At 41.4% G+C, this 24206-nt stretch overlaps 3 protein-coding genes across 6 annotated transcripts; 1 reads left to right on the plus strand and 2 right to left on the minus strand.

Annotated features, from left to right (window-relative positions):
• Positions 1-777: 777 nt before the first annotated feature.
• LOC115112080 (rho GTPase-activating protein 1-like) lies at positions 778-7037 on the minus strand. Its single transcript, XM_029638857.2, has 13 exons — positions 6882-7037; positions 5356-5553; positions 4206-4301; positions 4016-4103; positions 3707-3838; positions 3368-3454; positions 3186-3284; positions 2933-3040; positions 2743-2819; positions 2434-2511; positions 2140-2268; positions 1844-1947; positions 778-1624 (listed from the first exon to the last, which is right to left on the minus strand). Exons 2-13 carry the CDS (start codon positions 5492-5494, stop codon positions 1454-1456), a joined length of 1308 nt encoding a protein of 435 aa, XP_029494717.1. The 5' UTR covers positions 5495-5553; positions 6882-7037; the 3' UTR covers positions 778-1453.
• Positions 7038-7305: 268 nt separating this feature from the next.
• Positions 7306-12268, minus strand: LOC115112078 (prothrombin-like). Its single transcript, XM_029638848.2, has 14 exons — positions 11967-12268; positions 11629-11789; positions 11438-11462; positions 11071-11142; positions 10773-10878; positions 10529-10662; positions 10046-10354; positions 9811-9921; positions 9584-9710; positions 8497-8664; positions 8154-8327; positions 7869-8047; positions 7637-7707; positions 7306-7535 (listed from the first exon to the last, which is right to left on the minus strand). Exons 1-14 carry the CDS (start codon positions 12040-12042, stop codon positions 7380-7382), a joined length of 1869 nt encoding a protein of 622 aa, XP_029494708.1. The 5' UTR covers positions 12043-12268; the 3' UTR covers positions 7306-7379.
• A 2774-nt stretch (positions 12269-15042) lies between these two features.
• On the plus strand, positions 15043-24169 carry LOC115112081 (uncharacterized). Of its 4 annotated transcripts, none has more exons than XM_029638860.2 (7): positions 15043-15130; positions 16103-16207; positions 17699-17805; positions 18119-18378; positions 18532-18787; positions 19254-19928; positions 20056-24169. In XM_029638860.2, exons 2-7 carry the CDS (start codon positions 16149-16151, stop codon positions 20814-20816), a joined length of 2118 nt encoding a protein of 705 aa, XP_029494720.1. In that variant the 5' UTR covers positions 15043-15130; positions 16103-16148; the 3' UTR covers positions 20817-24169. The 4 variants fall into 4 exon arrangements, with proteins under 4 accessions (XP_029494720.1, XP_029494718.1, XP_029494722.1 ...); XM_029638858.2 differs by having other exon boundaries at positions 15080-15232; XM_029638862.2 differs by having other exon boundaries at positions 15080-15232; positions 16103-16204.
• Positions 24170-24206: the final 37 nt, after the last annotated feature.

Raw genomic sequence — 24206 nt, forward strand, 5'->3', positions numbered from 1 at the left:
AATGCAATTGTTTCATTGACATGATTAGGAAGTTTTCATAATAGACAAAACATAGAAGCACAACAGAACTCTTACTTATTCAGTCTTAATATTAGCACGGTTCTTGTTCAGGATATGTTCATTACAAAGTCATTCAGGATTACAAAGCACAGGAGTCGTACCCCCAAAAGTTTGGCCACTGCAAATAGAAAAAAATGTATGTTTTAAGGTTAAAAAAAATATCAAATGGAACCCTCTTAGTGTTCTCCAACGCATTTGGAATTGAACAAAAGCAACGGACGTCAAAATTGACAAAATAAGGCTCAGAAAAAAACTAATCTGACAGTTAACATACAGAACAAAAACAAATACAGTATGGCCTGAGAGCCCAATGGGTCTGTAAGTACACAGCATTTCAGTCTATCCATGACTAGGAGCCCTTTTATTTCCCCTACTGACTTTAAGGCTTCATAAAAGATCTTTCGCCAGCAATGACACTAGCCATCAAAGCCTTTACATCTGGATAATGATTTTCAAGGAATAACTGCCATAGGTAGAGTAATAATGCACACAAAAGTAGAATATGTATCATGAACACTGTCCTGCATTGAGAAAGCAAATCAGGCATAACATTAATTGTAGAAGTTACACGATTAAGACTAATAGAGTTTTTTTTAATAGTTGACCTGTAGAAATGATAAAAAATTAAGACTTGGCAAATGTAATGCAGCAGAAAGAAACAAACAAAGGCTTGCTGGAAATATTTAAAAAGGCGATATGTGACAAACATTTAAAAAAAAACGTAGATACACACTTATGGTTTTATTTTGCGATAGACTGTAGCTTTACGCATAACCATGATACTTAAATAAGACGTGCCAAAATATAAACTCCAGAAAGAATTTAGACTACATCGAATACCGGAGTACACTGGCACATTGAGTGTAGCGACCGATCATTTATGAAATTCTAAAATGATTTGTTCCAACGCAAATAGGACTAGACATACCAAGTAAATTAATATGAAATATATTTTGCTCCCCAGATACAAAACATTGCATAAATGTTCTCAGAAATCTGTACCATCAAAATAAATATTTGATATGATTCAAACCAGAACAGATGTGAACTGGTTTCGGTTATTCCAATTGTTTTAAAGACCAAATCGTGTACACTGTGTTGAACCTTTCCTGAGTGATAGATATCTGGCGGAGACATTAAAGCCTTCTTCATACCTGACTTCTAAACTGACTTTTGGCCTCTTTTGGCATCTTCAACGGTTCGTCTCCCCTGTTTTCCTTCTCTCTCTGTGTCCTCAGTCACAATACACTCATGCATTTGGCAACACTACTAGGGGACACTGGGAGAGACACAGTTACACTGTACTAGACCAATACAGAGACAGGGTCAGAGATGGGGATTTAAACACGGAATGAAATGTGGCGTGGTTAGAGATAGCTGTACAGGAGACGTGTTACGGGGAAAAGACCTTGTGGTGTTGGTCCAACAGAGTTCTGGTGAAATTATTGATGGGGCCGATGGCACTGAGCGTCATGGCCGCGTCTTGTCCCCATAGCAGATTGGGTCCGAACACCACTGCCAGGTTGGCGTTGTTCATCTTGTTGATCTCACTCTGTGCAGACACCTACATGGGCAAGCATGCATGTTTGTAGAATATCAATAAGAACAAAACAACTCACTGGTTTATTTACACAAACCGGTAAGGGCCAGTGTCGCCAGGCAGTATTAAATGCCAAGATCGAAGACTATTTTAGACAGAAGCCTAAAATAACAGGCCTCAAAGAAAAAATGGAGTGTTTGCAGAGCTTCTGAGAAGTATTCAGCTGGGGATATGAAAACATACCTGCACCAGGAACTCAATGAGGAACTTCAGGGAGGCATAGTTCTCCTCAGGGAGCATTGCCAGCATGTTCCGGATCGCAGTCACTTGGGAACTGCTGTCAACATCTGAGGAATGAGTATAACAAATACACTGTTTATATTATACTGCTATGACTTAAAACTATCCTCTAAGGATTACGACCTACAAAACAAATTGACAGCTATAGTGATATTTTGTATACCTATAGTAAATCAAACGTAAAAATATATCCCCATTGTCTACTGTGTGGAGGATAAGAGAGTCTTCCCCAGACTTACTGTGGAAGTTGACAATGTCGTTGTAGAGCTGGTAGGTGAGGAGGGGTTCTGGTAGTTCTCTGAGGAATGTCTTGAGGATGACAGCTGCCAGGTGAACGTCCTCCATCTGGGAAAAACTCACCTCCTCACCTGGAGCCACAGACGGACACAATTACAGACACAGACAATCACAGTCTTACTAATCCCACAGCTACAGCCAAAGAGGTAATTAGGTCTACCCAGGGATTTCAAGACCAGATATATATATTTTTTTACATATTCATTTAAGAGTAACAATGAGTGAAAATCATTCACCCGAGTTATATCTGTGCTGAACATCCTTAACGAGGGTCACGTTGGCTGACCGCCGGAATATCCCCTCAATTTCAAGACCTAAGACAGGACAGAAAATGGGGGAAACCATAGAAACAAAACATTTTGTAAAACAGAACCAAATAACAGAATTAGCCTTGTTTTGCAAGTCAAATACTAATCCAGGTACAGTATCCATGAAATTAGAATGGAATTGTCCAAAAGATGATCATCAGAACAAAGACTCAAAAGTTGAACCCATCATCATCAAGCAAAATTACCACTGGTAAAACATGCAAAAATGGTGCTCACCTTGTTCCATTAAGAAGGCCACTGTGTCTTGCATCACTAATGGAACTGCTTCGTTGTCAGATCTTCTCGCTCTTAGCCTTGACAAATCAACAAGAACAAAGCACTTAAAAACCTTTGAAACATACACAGGAGAATATCTTACGTACGTATTGAGGGAGTCAAATGCAACAGCCCTCATCCAGCTACCTACATTGGCAAGGGGACTCCAAACTGTTGATTGGGCAGTGGTGGACTGCGGGGGGGGGACATCTGGGCCTGAACTGACGCTTTCAGTGAGGCTCGGATTTTTTCATCATAGCTAACGATTTTGGGTGTGAGAAAGCAGAGTAACGCACTTGATATAGTCAGATATCACAAATAGACATCCATTACAAAAGAGTGAATAATTCAATGCCAATGTTGAGATACAGTAGTCACACGTAAAGTGTGAGAAATGTTCTTACTCTCGCACCCGGGTGGGTATCACTAGCTGCTCACACTTAACAATGTCCTCCAGTTCACTCAGGTAGTTGATGTAGTTGATCTTTCGTCCAAACTTGAAGCTAGAAAAGAAAGGATTCATCACAAATGGCAAACACTTTACAGTTAAAGGAATAGAGCGCATATCTGGTGCTGGAATGCTAACCTGATGAGAGGCTTGAAGAGGATGAGAAGAGTCTTGATGAACATGGTGGGGTGGACAATGTACAGTGCCTTGATGTTCTTCTTGTACCTGAAGAAAACAGAGCAGTCAGCAAAAGTAAACTTTTGTTGTTAGAGAAGTCAAGCCATAAGTGCAAATAAAGCACGTTTTTATAGACTTAAGTATGGGTGAGGGCAAAGTCCACTTCCTCTTCGGCTTTAGTTTTCCGATTCAGATCTCTGGTGAAATGGAGTGCATCTCATCATTCATAGGTGAAAAACTAGCAAATGTGCTTTGCAACTATGGTCCCCAGTGTCTGGCTAGAGGTAGGCGGGGACTCACTTCCGGTCAAATTCTCTGTAGGCGTCTCTCAGCCAGCTGAGAGATGGCTTGTTCTCACTGGTGAGGCCATTATGGAAGTAGATGAGGGTGTAGTCGCTCTCAACATACTGGTCTAGGGTGGCCTTCAGATACCTGGATGATAGTATGATAGTTGAGAAGTCAATCCTCATCACATGAAAACACAAACAACGACGACTACTGACTTGACTAGCAGCGGAGGGGGGGGGGATCAAAGCACAAACAAGAAGCAATTTATTAGAAATTTGGCAGTATGAAAATGTCTCAATAATCTCTAACAGTAACACCCACATCAGTAGCTTGTGGTGGTCCAGTTCGTGGTGAGGGGGCATTCGACAGGCGTTGAAGACGATCACCTTCCTGCCAAAGTTATCGTCACCTTGACAGCAGATTGAGAGCGGAAAAACAACGTCAACGGGATCCAAGACTGAACATGATATTCAGCACAGAAAAGCTACACAAGTAGAGACAAAGTTCTTACCTGCTACTTCTACAATCTGATGCCTGGCAATATCATAGTATGGGTGGTCCCAGGTCAGGTGTGACCCCTCCCCCAATCGCTTGGATATGTCCGTCTCTGTTGAGAGATTCAACCATCTCACACCAGCTCATATCTTTGGAGGCAGATCGCTCAGAATTTCACAACTCAACGTTTCGGATCTGCCCCGTCACGGACAGTATGTGCTCACACTGCTCAGGCACTCTTAGAATGAGTTTGCAAACACACTTTGAGCCTCTTCTCAATGCATCCTGAAATAAGTAGATGGGTGTGACATTTCATTTTACGGGCTTAACCCACACACATGACCACGACATCCGCATTGTGTACTTCTGCCAGCAGCAATCTGCAGGCCACACTGACTAAACCAATGCCCTTCTCACAGAGTTAGTCATTAACATGCAGTTGCCCGAGGCGGGGTGAGACAGTGTGCGCTTCATTTGGTATCTCATAAGATGAACCCTTGTTCCCTTCTCTTTTATCATCTGTTCATGAATAATTAGTAATGATTTTGAGAATAATTCAAACTCTAAATCATGGTGCTGTAGATGCATCCATTAGCCACAAATAATGGCGTTCGTCTTCAACCTCCCCACCCCTCTAACTCCAATCAGACAGGGTCTGGAGATCTGCTGTGAAACAGAAATTTGACTGTGCCTACAAATAGGATGCATAACTAATGAGTGCACACTGTGTCAGAGGGCAATATGCAACGATGTTGCGATAATATGACACGAGTAACAAACGGCTCACTGCATTGGGCTGTGAAGAAGGCTCTTTTTGACTCTTCCCTTGGACTAAAGACAGATTGGCGTAAAACTATGAGACGGTAAAGATGTTTAGAGAAATAACAGCAATAGTAATGGTCCTAAAACAACGTTCCATTTCTAAAAACTCAGCTGATCTTACAACAGGCTGATTGGTATCATATTACAAGGGCAAACATTATTTTGCCAGGAATGTGTCTTTTTAAAACCGTGATCTCATGATTTTGTTTTACTCAAGGGATTAGTTGGCTTTTAGGACACTAGAAATTCTTTAAGCAATTTTTACATTTCAGGAAGCTATTTGATTTGATTTCTGACAGCACAGAGAGGTCCAGCTTTCCTTTTAATTGCCTTTAGGTTCTTACCAGACTTGCTCATACTGGAGTCATCTGGGGGCCACAGCTTGTCCCCCATTGGAGACAATTTGAGCAGGTCCAGCGCATTGCTGGGTGGATCATCTACTCCAAGGTCATCATTGAGGTCAACCAGAAGGTCTGAAGACATGGTGGTGTACTATGGGACTCCACACGGAATAAAGTCTGGTCAAGTGCTCAGCCAGCCTCCTGTCACAGAAACAAGTGTTAAATTCTGGATGGATGTTGATTATCTAATGCAAAGAGATGGCACCTTATCTCAGCAGTGGGATCACTTTAAATATCTTGTTTTTTAAGAGTCTTCCTCAAAAGAAAAGCATTCTTCTGACTGTGTCGATTCCCTCCCTATAGCCTAAGTTAGACAAATAAAACAGCTAATAAGTGTTAAACAGGCACATTTTTTAAACATGCATTTTCTATTGTGCTTTGTGGTAATTTATCACTGTTGTAATGGACCCTGTGCGAAATCCATGCAACTAAGTTACCATATTTTAAAGCTGTACTGATGCGTCATAACTGCAGAAGAACAACTTCAATGGGGCCAGAAAGGACAATGCATATGAAACATGGACGGAAGAAACAAATAGGTCAATAAGCGATTGTCCTTTAGACTAGGCCTATTTCACATCTGCAACCAGGTTAGCATCATTTGAATACATGCCTGTCGAATGCAGCAACAATTTCATGGCTGGTTTGTTTGTGGGAGGCCCACACAACATTTCACACACACACCGATTTTCACATGGAATGACCCAATCTATTTTACAACACCACAGGGGTTGTGATGGAAGAAGAAGCGTTGTTGTGCTACCCGACGTTCTTCATTTGGCTGCAAGGCTCAAATACAGTCCTCCCCATCTATGAGATGCAATCTGTTCTGATATGTTGGTTCTTTAAATATCACGACTGAAGTCAGAAACGCATTCCTGTATGCGCAGTCCACGGGAGTAGAAATGCATTCAGGCAAAGTGCAATAATTTTACACATCTAGCTCAATTAGCCATAAGGGTATATTACGAAAGACTGCTACTCTCATGTAACGTCAGCAACCAAAATAAGGTGATTCGCGTCTTAGCTGTTTATCTATCGTTACGCAAAACAAGTCTGCAATTTGTCCCGAATCTTCTAGCTAACGTTAGCTATTTCACGTATGCTCCATTACACTGCGATGTCGATAGATTAAAAACAACAAAAAACGTTGCGTTGGCCAACGTCAGCTACCGACGGTACAGCAGTAGTTCACCTAACTACTCAACAATGTTTTACAAATGTCGATAGATTCAAATAAACGTTAACTAGCTAACATGTAGGTGTAGACTGTAGTTAGCTAAATGCTTGTTGAGTAGCTAGCAAGGCACAGTATGTTGTTACCATTATTTTTCCTCGGCTGGTAAGGCTAACCACCTGGTTATAATTGGGATAATCCAAGTTAGCTCGTCTAACGTTTATGTCCTAGCTAGCTACAATAACGCGCAAAATACATTGATTATTTCATTAAAATAAATTGTCGGATTTACCGTACAGTCTGTGAAATCGATCCCCGCTGAATGGCTTTCTAAGATGTTAGCTGGCTAGGCTACTAACGTTAGCTATGCCAGTGACAGCTGCTTGCTTCACTAGTCACAAACATCCGGTTTTCGTTCGGCGGGTGGAGAGCTCTCCTTCTTGGCAAACACACTACTATACTTCTGACTCCGAAAACGAGACAGAGGCATAGGTGGAGGTATGCGGATGTGTGATCAAGGCCTATCTTCGATTATGATAGCAGATATAGTTTCAAACCTGCTTGCTTTTACTTCATCATTAGATCTGTATCCAAAAAAAGTTTCGAAAACCTTGTGCACAAAAACTACATGCAGAATTCTAGTGGCAGTCTCAGATCTGAATTAAGTTTTTGTTAATTTCTGTAAAAGATACTATTGCTGAGTAATAACAAGCAGATCATGATCAGGAACACACGTTTATTTCCAATATTACATCAGTTTGCATGTAGAGAAAATGAGAAGAAATAACAATCAATCATCATCATCACCACCTGTTTTGTCAATAACTTTCTTCATCCACCTTCTCATACGGAAAAGATGGGTGTAGAATCCATATTTCCCATCCCTGTCACATCCTTCTCCCCAGGACACAATGCCGATCTGATACCAACGGTTGTCATCTGGGTTCTGTGAATGAGGATATAAGTCATTCTCATGCGTATATCAAATATAAAGGGGAATATGCAAGACATCTAATGAGTGAAGTTTGTGTTTCTCTAGTTGTATACCTTCATGACAAAGGGACCACCGCTGTCCCCTTCACAAGCATCACCCATTTTCTGTTCCTCTGGTTTGAAGCCTGAAAAGTACATGGGCATTATGAGGAAGTGTCATACTAATTGAAACACTTTTGTGGTTCACCAAGTCACACTGCACCAATTCACTTTTGGTTAACATATTGGATGGACTTGAGCTACAGTATACAGCAATTCTCATTCTGAGATGAGAACTGCTACTCACCAGCACAGAACATGTTGTCAGTGATGCGGATAGAGGTAGAGGCTCTGCAGATATCCTGTTCAACGATGGGTAGATGGATCTGTTGGAGAACTGTGGGTTGAGACTTGGGGGAGGAAGTCCATGTCTCATAAAGGTTCCCCCAGCCTGTCACACGGCCTTTATAGCCAGCAAACATCAATCTAGGAGAAATAGAAAAAAGGATGCTACCATTGCTAGTATGTGAAAAAGCTCAGAAATGTTATTTCATATTTAATCATTACTGATAGCTACATTACACTCTCTTACGTCTTAGCAACCTGCTTGGTTGGTAGACAGACAGGATGAATCTCATCGGTGAAAGTAACGGGCCTCCTCATGTGCAGCAGAGCGATGTCCCGGTTCATGTTCTCCTTCCAGTTGTACTTGGGGTGGACAATTATCTCATCAATGGCCACAATCTTCTCTGTGCCCTTCTCAAACCTGGGATTAGGTTGAAATAGGGTATTATCCAAGAACGTTTTGGTATGGCTATATTATTGTTTTGTCACGTCTTATGGCATGTCTTGGTTCACTGTTGCACTGTGCAAAAGTCGATGTGTATTGTTTGTTTAATACAGATAAAATGGGAAAATAGGAGATAATCACTCACTTAGCTCTGTTATGTTTGCCAAGACGGACCAGGATGTCATTGATGGTGAAATTTTTGTTCCATGGTGGGTAGAGGATGCAGTGGGCTGCAGTGAGGATCCACTCATCACTGATTAGACTGGCCCCACACAGAAGCTCCTGGGGGCTTTTCTTGTACAACATCACCTGCCTGACATCAAAGCAGCCATGAATAACAGGCATCATCATTTTCTTCTGCCAATTACATCTGTGTCTTTCTTTTAAGGCCGAGGCTCCGGATTGGACTTTTCCGGCCTTGTGCATTTGTCACTGTCAATTGGGAAATTATAATTATTCAGGTTTTACAGGTGAAACATCTATGCAGCATCTGCATACCAACCATCTGATCTCAATGAGTTCCATGGGGATATGCATTTAGGTCTTCTTGAGCTATAGGCTACTGTTTAAAGTAGCCTACAGTTTTGTTTTGAATGAATGTATTGTGAGTGAGTGTATTTTTAGAGCAGATTGTGTTAACAAACTGTAGCATAGCCTACCTGTGTTTAGTTTCAATCGAAGCACATATTTTGCCTAGTGGCGTACTTTAGAGTTTTGGCCACATGAGAAAAAAAGACACTTTCAGACACAATCATCTTAAAATCTCATAAGAAATTAGGTGGTGTTTTTTTGTCTTACAGTAACGTTACTATGCTATTATATTTGGGTTAGTTATGTAGAATAGGCTCCTGTCATTATGTGTTCTTGCAGACATTGATTCAGCATTGATCTAACGTTATTAAACGGGCCCCATTCGCCAGAGTAGTCCTGTTCTCTATGAGTAGAACAGAGACTGTGTTTAAAGTAGAGAATCTCTCATGTGCAAAAGCTTCGGGCCTTTAGCTGTCTGGAAGAAAGGTGCAGAAAAGTCAGATCGGCAGCCACTCCATTCTTTTAATTGGGCAATGCATTGACAACCCCAAAACATATCCTCTAAATGATAGACAGAGATAACTTCCTTTCCCGCTCCCACCGTGTATATGGTCAAACATGATGACCATAATCCTAAGTAGTAGTCCTACGTAATGCAATAGAATAAATGTAGTGTTTTGAATATCTATTCATTTCATTACCATGGTGCACTGGCCACTTCTGCATCAATCCCTTTAACAATACGGCCTCCTTGGTAGGAGTCAATCAGTTCTTGCTCTCTACCGTCCTTCTTACTTATCTTCTCAAACATGGGTCGCTCCCCGCACACTGAAAATAAAACAGAGTTTAATTCAAAGTCATGAAAATAGACACTTTCCTCCTCGGTCTGCCGTACCTTACACTTTATGTCCAAAATTATACTACTTACCCATCTCTCCACTGCCAAAGCTCCGAGGGCTGAAGAAGGTTGTTCTGGGCCCAGAGAGTGTTGTCCTTTCCCTTCCCCCAGCCGCCTCCGCATAGTTATCTATTGGGTCATCTGAAAGAGAACAACAGTCCAGCACTCACAATAAAGAGCATTTATGATACCTGTCAGATATTTTTCTTCAGAGTCCTAATATTTTAAGTGAATCGTTTACAACTGGAACAAGTGTTCAGCTCACCACACATTTCAAGGTCACAGTAGTCCACAGTGGTATTTCCATGCTGGTCCACAAAGCACCAGGGTCCCTCCATATCTCCGTCAGGGTTTCTACAGTGGTTCGCCACAAGTTTGACCTCTGGGATGAAATCCTTTCCTTTGCTGAGTGCCAATGCCTTTGGGGAGGCCCAAGGCAGACACTTTTGGCCGTTCGTGGTAACTGAGAGATCCCCAGTATAATCCAAGCCATTGTTGGCCATGCAGTCCTTCTTGGTGTACGTGGCTTTCCCATCCACTGCAGTGGGTACTTTTGGGGGTACCCAAGGCTCCCCTGTAAGGGAACAATCACAATAGAGGACCGCGAAGACATATTGCAACATGCTCTGCACTTTGTTGTTGAGCAAGGACGCATAGAAACTACCGTATTGTCAGTGTAAAAGCACACTCAGCTAAGCAACAACATGCAGCCAAATGATGGTTATTTTATGCAGTAGGGAAATCATACCACATTTTGGAACGATACATTGCTCTCTCCTGACTGTGGGATCCCTGGTGAAGCACCAAGGTCCTTCAGGAGTTTTGTCTGGGTTCCTGCAATAGTTCTCATACAGGGTCTCATCCAGCAAAGTATTGAACTCCCTATAAGAAGAGATGTTTACCCTCAGCAACGACACAGCAAGAATGGGACAACTTTGAAATTACATCCCTCAAGTTATGGGGTCAATACAAGTTATGGGGTCAATACATACGTAATTCTGTGTGGGAAGTTACTGGACCAGTACTGGCATGTTTTTCCTGAGGAAGTAGTGAAGATGGTACCGTTGTAGTTCTCACCAATGCCCACTGAGCACCATCCTGTAAGATGCAGGCCCACATAATATTTGAGAAACAGGATGTCCTGCTCAAAAAAATGGATCTTTAACATTATACAATTTTCCTGGTAGATTCCTCACACTTTTTAGCTGGTTTCAACACAAACATAAACCTTTTGTCACAAAATCATTGACATATTTGAAATGCACAGTGTAATCAGGCCATAAGTATTACCATCGAGATGAATACACCCCCTCACTGTATTTATATTGTCCTTGGTTCTCAGCAGTGAAGTGCCTTTGCAAGCTGTGAAGAAGACAAGCAGAATTAGAAAACATGAGGAAATACTTGCCTCTACTTGCTTATCACTGCCAAAGTCGATATTCATGTTTGTTCTTTAAGTATAAAGAGCACAGCATGTGTGGGAAGAGCAAAACATGTGGGGTCACCAACACTGGGGCTAAAGCCTATTCCTCAACCAAGTCGACTCACATCTCAGTTGCACTTTGTTCTGGTTCAATATCATATATTTACATTGGTGTTGTGACTCATGACTGCACACATTTCATGGATAAGGTTTTGATAGAAAACACATACTTACCCAAATAGTTGCCCCAAAAGGCCTTCTATATTGAGAAAGATCAATTTAGACAGTTATTTGGGGAGAAATACTATAATCATACTTTATTTAGCAAGGTAAACATAAAGCTCATGTTTTAGTTACTAGTAAACCAAGGTGAATATGAATTTGCTTTCCATAATACTTCAATCTAACGAGCCAGACATTCTCACCGTCTTGTCAGGCTTTTCAAAGACTTCACGGGCTTCTTCATGGTCACAGATCTCCTCGATGCACTCCCGTTCCAAGTTCCCAGGTTTCAACTCCTCAAGGAAGGAATTTGCCCGTTTAGCACGGATAAAAACCTGTGAGGCCTCTTTGCTATTAAGAAATACTATAAACAAATATTTGATAACTCAACACATTGTTTAAAGATATTAAAACAGACAAATAGCCTAATTCACATCAAGGAGTAACAGTTTAAGGGGTATACATTTTCTAAATATCGATATTTATGAAACTTTCTTGCTTTTGTGCTCTCTGGGTTGGCAAATAAAAGCTGGTATCTTACCATTTTCACAAAGGGTGATCTGAAGAGTAGAAGAAAATAGTAGAGTGAAAATGAGAGTTGCGGGTATTTGACCCATTCTTATGGATAGTTAAGACAGAACTCCTTGCAAAACCTAGGACATCACCAAACCTTCTCAACCCCTCAAAATCCAGTACTCATTGAAACACCCCACTTTCTGTTACATTGAATCCACCTGGTTAATATTGAACCACTATACTAAGACTGACTCGGGGCTGCGCCTCCCATCTGGGCCATGTCACATACAATGTTGCATTCAGTATTTCCATTAAAGTTTAAACTACTACATATGACCATGGATAAGCTTTCCACACAATGTCAAGAATTGCTTTCTCAATTGTTTATTTTCTGTCAGGGCCTACTCATGGATTACTTTATATATATATATATATAAAGAAATTATATTCAGTAATTACAAGCAGAATACCAAATGATAAAGGCAATGACTTAAAGGCAATGTCAAAAACAAATACACAATAAATCAACCTTTTAAAACACCCCTATCTGCTAATTTAGACTATGATAGTGTGTGCCGCTAAGCTGCATAGACAGGCATAGCAAACACACACTCCAAACCAGAATGTTTGCTGATTCAGTCTCGGACTGTCCCAACCATCGAAAAATGTGCACCCAAATATTGAATGACGCATTGGAGAAAGAGGTGAAAAGTCAAAAGTTGTGTTCAAAAACACATATAACTGTTGTAAAGACACCACAGAGGTACTTATTTTCTCTCTTTTAATTGGAGTCTTCAACAATAATGATAATATTGTTGATGGGCCCATATTTACAACAGTGTGTTAAAATACAGTAAAGCTATTTAAAAAGCCTTCATAAACATTCTCCAGAGATCAAATATATTTTGGTCAGATAAAAAAGAAAACTATTTATGAGGATTTCTCTTTGTAACCATCAAGACATTTCCTAAAATACAGGGGCAGGTAGTTTTAGTAGTCCTTGAAAAGAACATTTGCTGCAGGTAGTGGCTAGATAAGGTCCACCACAAATGTGAGTCAATATTAGCTTATATCTTTAACTCGTTCACAGCTGTCTCCCTTCTCCAGTAATCTAAATGGAGTATCCTGATGGTGATATCATAACATATTTGATATTCATGAAAAAGGTATTTTCCAAGTAAGTACTGCTTATGGTCTTCTTTTAGGTAAAGTACATCTAGAATGCAAAAATAGTTTTTATTTACATTCTTGATTTTATTTGAAGATTTAATTAAACAGCAACAGAAAGCAAAATGGTGTGAATTGCAGTTTTAAACTCCTGTTTCGATCTTTATTGTCTCTGCCACAGAGCTCAGTCCATCCTCGCCATGTAGAATCACCAGGTTGCTGTGTGTTTTGTGCTCCCTTACCACAATGCACTTATCATTAGAGTCTGAGACAATTATCTCAATGAATTGGCTGGAATTGGCCCTCATCCTGTTCCAAACCTCTATTACCACAGGAGATATGTCACTATCGTGATATGAGTCACAGGTGCTGACAATAACCTCCCCTGAATTAGGCAAGGTTAAGTCTTCAATGGCCTGAACATACACTACTGTCTGACTCTCCATGTTCTCTTCAGGGACATCGACCCATGGCTTGACCTCTGTATTGCGAGGGGTCTTTCTAGGTCTACCTCTAGCAGGTGCAGAGTGGCTAGACTCCAGAGCTGCTAGGGCGTTAGCTAGCTCCCAAGATGTCCTATCTTCTCTCTTTTGATGGGAGAACTGGTGGCGAACCAGGCTCTGCATTAGCGTGTAGCCAGCACCACATGTCGGACATTTGTAGGACTTCTCCTCAAGGTGGGACTTCACGTAACATTTCAGAAACAACTATCCAAATATAAAATGTAATCATTTCATAACATAAAATCCTTATTTGTACAATATTTATTAGTTAGTGTGTATTAAGAATGCTATTGAATGTGGGTGTCAGGCTACCTATAAGCTTGAGCTCTTGCTCTGTGGAGTTTACACCTGGGGATCCATCCTCTCTGGACTTGCGAGGTGTAACTTGTTTGCGAGGTTTGCCTGGTGTTGTTAGTGACCCTCCTTGGCTTCTATACGTGTTCCAGAGGATCAGCTAGGAAACTCTAAAGGAGAAGCTCTGTCCTTGGTTGATGTATTTGCAGGCCCTTAGAAAGAGACTTCCATTCACCTCATGAACAGTAATATTATGTTCATCTTTCCCCCTTGCATTACAGGCAAATCTGCATAAAACAAAGTTTCTCCGACAACAAATGTGTTACATTCAATACACTTGCAATGTTATAGAAACTTGAGCAAGTGTGTGCCTCCGCCATCACAACCACTCTGATACATACCTCTGTAAAGTCTTCACTTTGGTCAAAGGTGTTGCTTTGGTCCTCCACGCCCAGAAGCATCCCTTTCTGCAGAGTATGTCCTACACACCAGAGCCCCAACTGGCCATCATTTGCTAGAGAGGGGCCCACTGTCAGTCCACGAGGAACAGCATTCAGCACACTGTGTAGTGAGTCCTGGTTTAGGGATGGGCCCCTCATTCCCAGAGTCCATCCTATCGAGTGGCAGGTAGCCTAGTAGTTAGAGCGTTGGGCCAGTAACTGAAAGATTGCTAGATTGAATCCCCAAGCTGACAAGGTAAAAATCTGTCATTCTGCCCCTGAACAAGGCAGTTAACCCACTGTTCATAGGCCATCATTGTAAATAATAATTTGTTCTTAAACTGACTTGCCTAGTTAAATAAAGGTTAAATAAAAAATAAAATAACCATAGCCACAAAATGTAGAGACTCACAAAAATGCAAATGTTTTGAATGTCGTGTAAATGTCAAGCTTACAATGACACAAAAATGCACGTTTTGGATATCATTTATAATGACTAGCTACATAGGAAGTGGAAACGTATCTCCTTGACTTGTGTTTCAAGCTGTCAATGCCAGTATAATACAGTACTGTATAAGCAACTGCAGCCACATACACAACGTATATACCATAGGAATATAGCTAGCTGAGATTTATGGCCATCGTGTATCAATAATTGTGTGTGACATGCATACGTGATTGCTTGGAGCTGCCAACATGAGTCCCCCGGTGGGTGGCAAGATTCGTCGTGATAATGTATGTAAGCCTGAGCATGCGCGGACAAGGCAACACATTTCAGCGCTAATGTAAGCCCCTGACAAAACAATTAGCTAATGTAATCGAGTTTGCTCACTAACAATAGTTGGCCTGCTTAACTGGAAATAGTACACGTCGACAAGGGGCCGTGAGTAAGTTTGTCAATGTCTTCGTGACACAGGCAGCAAATTATTATGAAGCACAAGCCAACTATTAACTGGCGAGTTAGCAAGCTAACTAGCTATGGTTTCAGTAGATCGCCGGTACAGGCTTGAGTATATGTCAGAAATCTAGTAACAGTAGTTATTTAACTTGGTAGTTAGCTATTAACGAACGTTATCAACGCGTTTTTATTCATTATTGGTGGCACTGATGATGCTAACAAACTCAAACTAACGTTACTGTATTTGCGTTATGCATGCAACATTGTTGTCTGACTAACCAGTCGACGACAATGTGGACATGATACTACGCCGGTTGGGATATAAAACATCTTTCAAATAGACGTTCGATTCGCGGCAATAACTCGAAAATATTATTTCAATTAACTCAGGATTTCCACAGGTTCTTGGCCAATTTGTAGCATTGTTTTTTTCCATTTGAAAACTCCGGGAAAATCATCGTTCTCCAGCCAAGGACAGAATCCGGAAGTCCTCAAGTTCCTGTCTTTCTAAACATTCCGACAGGAAACGTGTCCTTTCTCGCACATCGTAAATGCTATATTTATCATAATTCGAATGGTTAGAAAGTCACATGATTACGTGATATAGGCATGGGTCATTAGCTACCGTGCTTTGCTGTTTTTGTTATTTCCCAACTAGCTAATTTACAACAGTTAATTTGTCAGCGGCAAGAGGAACTCGTGTATGTTATCTCATAGAGCAAGCACCGTAGTCCGGTTTATGGTTTTGTCACTGCCAGACTGAAATTGAATGTCGAGTTTATTTTAAAAACTTGGCCTAAATGTATTACCTGAGCCACCTGTATATTATGTATTATATTATGTTTTTTTCTACCAACAGACCTGCCATGGTATGCTGAGGTGGAGAGTCTGGGGACCTATGCACTATGGCAGAGTCATTTGCCATCCAGGACCATTCAACAGAAGCAGAACTATGCACTAAGTAGTAATATGAATCAATTTGGCCTAGTAGCCAGCAGATCCGACCCGCTTGCTTACAGCTGCAGACAGGCTAGGGTCGGTCAGGCTTCCTGTGTAAATTAATACACCGGGGTGCCGGCGCGAGATATGGCTCTGGAAAAGTACCTCAGTCCAGGGATGACAAATGTGTTGTACTCCGAATTGTCCCATTATCCCAACTGTTAAACAGAGAAGATTGAACGAATGCTCCTAGATCAATCGTTCAATATTCTCTGTGTAACAGTTTTGATAATGGGACAATTCGGAGTACAACGCATTTCTTATCCCTGTATGAGGTATGTTTTGCTAGTGGTGTAAAGTACTTAAGTAAAATCACTTTAAAGTATTACTAATGTATTTTGGGGGGTATCTGTACTTTACTTTACTATTTTTGACAACTTTTAACCTTTACTACATTCCTAAAGAAAATAATGTACTTTTTACTCCATATATTTCTCCTGAACACACAAAAGTACTCGTTACATTTTGAATGGCTAGCAGGACAGGAAAAGTGTCAAATGTATGCACTTATCAAGAGAACATCCCGGGTCATCTCTATTGCCTCTGATCTGGCGGACTCACTAAACACAAATGCTTCGTTTGTTAATTTTGTCTGAGTGTTGGAGTGTGCCCCTGGCTGTCCTTAAATTAAATAAAAACAAGAACATTTTGCTGTCTGGTTTGCTTAATATAGGGAATTTGAAATTACTTTTAACAAGTATATTTGACCAATTACATGTACTTTTGATACTTAAGTATATTTAAAATCAAATACTTTTACTCAAGTAGAATTTTAGTGGGTGACTTTTACTTGAGTCATTTTCTTTTAAGGTATCTTTACTTTTACTCAAGTATGACAATTGGGTACTTTTTCCACCACTGCGTTTTGCGAGCCATGTCTTGCGCCGGCTCCACTGTTATTTGAAATAGCAGTTGTTCAATCTTCTCGGTATAACAGTTGGGATAATGGGACAATTCGGAGTACAACGTATTTCTCACCCCTGGATTGAGGTATGTTTTGCGAGCCATATCTCGCACCGGCCCTGATGTGTCTTAATCTACACAGAAAGCCTGTCTGACACTAGTGCAGCTCTAAGCAAGCGGGTTGGATCGGCTGGATAGCCTAGTAGTGGCTATGTGTTCTATCCTCTACTAATCAATGACCTGCTGTTTTGATCAGTGGAGGCTGCTGAGGGAAGGACGGCTCATAATAATGGCTGGAATGGAGTAAAAGGAATTAAGCACATGAAAACCAGGTGTTTGATACCATTCCATTCTTGCCATTATTATGAGTCGTCCTCCCCTCTGCGGCCTCCACTGGTTTTCATATAACCGAGTCTGTTTTAATATCTGCTGCATTGATAGCCCATCTTTGCAGGTTAGTTGAATTAAAAGGATGCTAATCGGGTGCAGTTATACAAATAAAATAAAACGTTTGACACTCAGCGATTGTATTTTGATATGCTATATCTTATAGTGAAATAAAAGACATGGAGTCCTTTGAGACTGAAGGAGCCAACCAGAGATTGAAAGTCGACCACTTGCTTTTCACCATTGAGAGACATCAAAAATGTTACTTCTGGTGTGAGTATTAGCTATTTCTGTCCATTGCCTTTACACACAGACTTGTACAAAGAGCCTTAGACTATGACTAAGAGCAGCAAAACTATGTTTAACTGTTTCATTTGTTCTGATACTTTGATACATTTCCCAGTGCCACTAGGCCTATAATTTTTTTATGTGAATATTGCATTTTTATTGCTAATGAAATGTACTCTACAACTTCTATTGTTGCTGTTGTATTATTTTTTCATTCATGCATCATTGCTGTAATTTAAAAAATGTATTTTACCTTAAAATTATATTACCTAAAATGTACCCTTGTCATGTCTTACAGTTTGTGAAGAGTGCAAAGAATATTTTATTGATGAATGCCCCACACATGGCCCTCCAGTTTTTGTGCCTGACACCCCTGTGCCAGTGGGCGTCCCAAACCGTGCCGCCCTTACTACTCCTAATGGCATTGAGGTCATTCAGGAAGGCAGCGAGGTGGACGTATGCTGCGTAGACAAAGACATTCCCAGGGGGGCACTATTCGGTCCTTACCAGGGTGAAGTGATGTCACAGGACAAGTCCTCTGGTTTCCTCTCCGGGATGGTGAGTTGAATCCACAAACCTTACTATGTTCTGAAAATCACTTTTCACTAGTATATGGTATGCCTCATGAAATTGTCTTCCTAACTTCATGCACCATTTGTAACTTTAAGGCTCTCGCATCTATGTATTTATGTCAATGACGTTTATCCCTAGTTGGTGGACAAAAACAACTCATACAAATCCATTGATGTTAGCGACGAAACCAAAGCCAACTGGATGAGGTATGTCCGAAATTCTTCAGAGGACATTGAGCGAAACCTGACAGCCTTCCAGCATGGCGAGCACATCTACTTCCAGGTGTGCCGTGACCTGTCAGTGGGAGAGAGGCTGCGGGTATGGTACAGTGATGACTACATGGACCGATTACACCGCATGTCCCAGGACACCATCGGCAGCAACTTGGCCACAGGTAACACACCTACCAGCCTCATCCCTTTGCCAGCCCTCTAGTTAACTACCAAACTTATTTTATTGCTTTCCAGAGTGCTACAATGTGTGTACTTTTCTACCCATATCACTGATCTAAGATCTCCTAAATAGTTACTCTAAGAAATTCATTAGTATGAGTGACTTTGAAGGAAAGATGAAGATCATTTAAATACATTTTGACCACCAGGGGGAGCCATGTTGCAAAATACATGGAGAAGCTCAAACAATGAATGGCAATATCAAACCCGTTGTCACCTTTTTGAAATGAATACTTCATATATCAACATGTCGTTTTTTGCACAAATATAGTTAATGAAGAGGATCATTTTATTATGTAAGAATGTTTGTTTATATTGTTATAAGCAGTTTTAAGGTGCTTACGCGTCAGAGGCTGATCAAGTTGAACTTGGGGTTTTGAATTATCATCTTGTCTCCCTCCACAACAGTTGAAAAGGACTCACGAGTGTGGTCAAGCCCCTGGAATGTTACAGCCCGGGACCGGGAGGCCACCCAGACCCTCATCGAGCACTACGGGTCCCCAGAAATCCAGAGCCTACTGAACGACCGGACAACCAGAACCAAGCAGATCTTTGAGATCATTGCCAGTCGGATGGAGGCACAGGGCTTCCTGATCAGTGAGAACTCCTGGCAGGCTGGCAAGCGATGCTTCCAAAAGTGGCGCAACATGGAGCGCACGTACAAAGACTATGTGCTGGCGTCCAAGAGGACTGACGCTGGACGCAGGAAACAGCCCGAGTTCTATGACCAGTTCCATGCACTCATGGGCCAGAGGCTGAGCTCCAAGCTGGCTGCTGCTGACACCCCAGCCAGGGCGTTGGCCAAGCTGAAGCCTAAAGCTGTAGCACCAACTCCAAGCTTGCCCCTCTACGCTATTGTAGTCCCATCAGGCCATCCAGTCAACCTCGGTATACCCTCCACCTGCAGCCCAGAGGCAGAGATTGGAGTCCATACAGGCACCACTGAGCCTGATCCGCTAGCCAGGAAGTCCAGGAGCGAACGGGTCCCACATCCCAAGATACTCCAGTCAAATGCAGAGGAGGAGAGGGCAGAGAATCAACTCCAAAAGGGGAGGAGGAGGTCATGGCTTGGGGATGACAGAGGTAAATTTGTTATAATGTTGAATCTTAGCAGTTGGCTTATAACTGAAAAGGACGCAGCCATTTTCAAAATCACTGACAGTATTTACATAATAAGTCTTTATTTTTGTCTTCCTATCCATGTCTCCAGCTGCTGAGAACGGTGGGTCCCTGCCTGTGTGGTCGGAGCGGAAAATGATTAGTCAGGACATTGAGGCAACGGAGGCTTTAGTAGAGCTGTACAGCTCTCCAGAGATCCAGGGACTAATCAGGGAGAACAAGACCCGAACCAAGAGGATCTTTGAGATCATAGCTAGCAGGCTAAAGGAGCAAGGCTTCCCCATCAGTGATGTGCCTGAGCAGGCAGGGGAGCGATGCTTCCAGAAATGGCGGAACCTATCGAGGGCGTACAAGGAGTACATCCTCCACCCAGAGAAGGCTGACATGGCAAAGCGGAAGCTTCCGGCCTACTTCAACAGGCTCCAGGACCTCATAGGCCACCGGCTCAGCCTTCAACTATCTGAAGACTCCCCCGAGCCTGATGGCAGCATGGGAGATGCTGAGGCTGATGCAGGGGTTGAGGACATAAGCCAGAATCTGTTACACATTGTGGAGGTGCCGGCGAGCCCCACTGACATTGTCAGTCCCCCCTCCACGTCTGCCTCCTTCTCCTCTTCACATACAGGAAACCCCCTCCATGTTGGAGCCAGTGGGCGGAAGAGAAGGAGGATGGCAAACATATTGGATGTCTTTCAGGGTTACAGGGAGGAGGACAAACGATTGCAAGAGGAGAGGGAAAGGAGGGCAGAGGAGCGCTTTAATCAGCTGCGAAGCCTTCTGCAGCAACAGCACACAGAGACTATGGCAGTGATGAGAGAACTGATCAATTCCATGAAGATGAAAAAACTATGAGATATACTGTGAATAGAGTTGAAGTCCGAAGTTTACATACACCTTAGCAAAATACATTTAAACTCAGTTTTTCACAATTCCTGACATTTAATCCTAGTAAAAATTCCCTGGCTTAGGTCAGTTAGGATTTTAAGAATGTGAAATGTCAGAATAATAGTAGAAAGAATGATTTATTTCAGCTTTTATTTCTTTCATCACATTCCCAGTGGGCCAGAAGTTTGCATACACTTAATTAGTATTTGGTGGCATTGCCTTTAAATTGTTTCAGGTTTCAGGTAGCCTTCCACAAGCTTCCCACAATAAGTTGGGTGAATTTTGGCCCATTCCTCCTGACAGAGCTGGTGTAACTGAGTCAGGTTTGTAGGCCTCCTTGCTCGCACACACTTTTTCAGTTCTGCCCACACATTTTCTATAGGATTGAGGTCAGAGCTTTGTGATGGCCACTCCAGTATCTTGACTTTGTTGTCCTTAAGCCATTCTGCCACAACTTTGGAAGTATGCTTGGGGTCATTGTCCATTTGGAAGACCCATTTGCGACCAAGCTTTAACTTCTTGACTGATGTCTTGAGATGTTGCTTCAATATATCCACATAATTGTCCTTCCTCATGATGTCATCTATTTTGTGAAGTGCTCAAGTCCCTCCTGCAGCAAAGCACCCACACAACATGATGCTGCCACCCCCATGCTTCACGGTTGGAATGGTGTTCTTCGGGCTTGCAAGCCTCCTCTTTTTCCTACAAACATAACGATGGACATTATGTTGAAACAGTTCTATTTTTGTTTCAACAGACCAGAGGACATTTCTCCAAAAAGTACGATATTTGTCCCCATGTGCAGTTGCAAACCGTAGTCTGGCTTTTTTATGGCGGTTTTGGAGCAGTTTCATCCTTGCTGAGCGGGGTTATGTCAAAATAGGACTCGTTTTAATGTGGATATAGATACTTTTGTACCCGTTTCCTCCAGCATCTTCACAAGGTCTTTTGCTGTTGTTCTGGGATTGATTTGCACTTTACTCACCAAAGTGTGTTCATCTCTAGGAGACAGAACGTTTCTCCTTCCTGAACGGTATGACGACTGCGGTGTCCCACGGTGTTTATACTTGCATACTATTGTTTGTACAGATGAACGTGGTACCTTCAGGCATTTGGAAATTGCTCCCAAGGATGAACCAGACTTGTGGAGGTCTACAATTTTTCTGAGGTCTTGGCTGATTTCTTTTGATTTTCCCATGATGTCAAGCAAAGAGGCACTGAGTTTGAAGGTAGGCCTTGAAATACATCCACAGGTACACCTCCAATTGACTCAATTGTGATACAGTGAATTATAAGTGAAATAATCTGTCTAAACAATTGTTGGAAAATTTACTTGTGTCATGCACAAAGTAGATGTCCTAACCAACTTGCCAAAACTAGTATGTTAACAAGAAATTTGTGGAGTGGTTGAAAAACGAGTTTTAATGACCCCAACCTAAGTGTATGTAAACTTTTGTCTTTAACTGTGTATACACTACCGGTCAAAAGTTTTAGAACACCTACTCATTCATGTGTTTTTTCTTTATTTTCACTATTTTCTACATTGTAGAATAATAGGGAAGACATCAAAACTATGAAGTAACACATATGGAATCATGTAGTATCCAAAAAAGTGTTAACAAATCAAAATGTATTTTATTTTTGAGATTCTTCAAATTTGCCACCCTTTGCCTTGATGACAGCTTTGCAAACTCTTGGCATTCTCTCAACCAGCTTCATGAGGTATTCACCTGAAATGCATTTAAATTTACAGGTGGTCCTTCTTAAAAGTTAATTTGTGGAATGTTGTTCCTTAATGCGTTTGAGCCAATCAGTTGTGTTGTGACAAAGTAGGAGGGGTATACAGAAGATAGCCCTATTTGGTAAAATACCAAGTCCATATTATGGCATGAAACATCCACCATTACTTTAAGACATGAAGGTCAGTCAATCTGGAAAATTTCAAGAACTTTGAAAGTTTCTTCAAGTGCAGTCGCAAAAACCGTCAAGCGCTATGATGACCGCCACAGGAATTAAAGACCCAGAGTTACCTCTGCTGCAGAGGATAAGTTCATTAGAGTTACCAGCCTCAGAAATTGCAGCCCAAATAAATGCTTCACAGATTTCAAGTAACAGACACATCTCAACATAAACTGTTCAGAGGAGACTGTGTGAATCAGGCTTTCATGGTCGAATTTCTGCAAAGAAACCACTACTAAAGGACACCAATAAGAAGAAGAGACTTGCTTGTGCCAAGAAACATGAGCAATAGATATTAGACCGGTGGAAATGTGTCCTTTGGTCTGGAGTCCAAATTGGAACATTTTGGTTCCAACCACCGTGTCTTTGTGAGACGCATGGTGGGTGAACGGATGATCTCCACATGTGTATTTCCCACTGTAAAGCATGGTGCTTTGCTGGTGACACTGTCTGTGATTTATTTAGAATTCAAGATACACTTAACCATCATGGCTGCCACAACATTCTGCGCTTAGTTGGACTATCATTTGTTTTTCAATAGGACAATGACCCAACATACCTCCAGGTTGTGTAAGGGCTATTTGACCAAGAAGGAGAGTGATGGAATGCTGCATCAGATGACCTGGCCTCCACAGTCCCACGACCTCAACCAAATTGAGATGTTTGGGATGAGTTGGATGGCAGAGTGAAGGAAAAGCAGCCAACAAGTGCTCAGCATATGGGGGAACTCCTTCAAGACTGTTGGAAAAGCATTCCATGTGAAGCTGGTTGAGAGACTGCCAAGAGTGTGCAAAACTGTCAAGGCAAAGGGTGGCTATTTAATTAGATTCTAAAGATTAGATTCTAAAATGTCAAATGTATTTTTTATTTGTTTAACACTTTTTTGGTTACTACATTATTCCATATGTGTTATTTCGTAGTTGTGATGACTTCACTATTATTCTACAATGTAGAAAATAGTTGTTTTTTATAGCTCATGAATGATTAGGTGTATCCAAACTTTTGACTGGTACTGTGTGTGTGTGTGTGTATGTATATATATCTTCATTCTATTATTTGCATTTGCTATCTGCCCTGTTATTTGTATTATGTATTGTTAATGTGTCATGTATTGTTGAAGACTATAGAAAGTCGCATAAATGTTTATATAATAAGGGTTGTGTCTTTGGCATCCACAGTTCACTTTTCTACATTTCACTTGGAAAATATACTGTATCTCACTTCCCGCGAGTGCCATTCTTTTTTAATGCCAACTGATTATTTAAAGGTGCTTTAAGTCTAACCCAGTCTGTATTGAGCTAGAACATTTGAAACTGTGGCTTATTAGTCAAAATAAACCTCTTGGTTCGAGCTAGACGATACTTGATTTTGGTCATTTTATTTATTCATTACACAATG

The sequence above is a fragment of the Oncorhynchus nerka genome, linkage group LG27 (assembly GCF_034236695.1).
Source record: "Oncorhynchus nerka isolate Pitt River linkage group LG27, Oner_Uvic_2.0, whole genome shotgun sequence".
NCBI lineage: Eukaryota > Metazoa > Chordata > Actinopteri > Salmoniformes > Salmonidae > Oncorhynchus > Oncorhynchus nerka.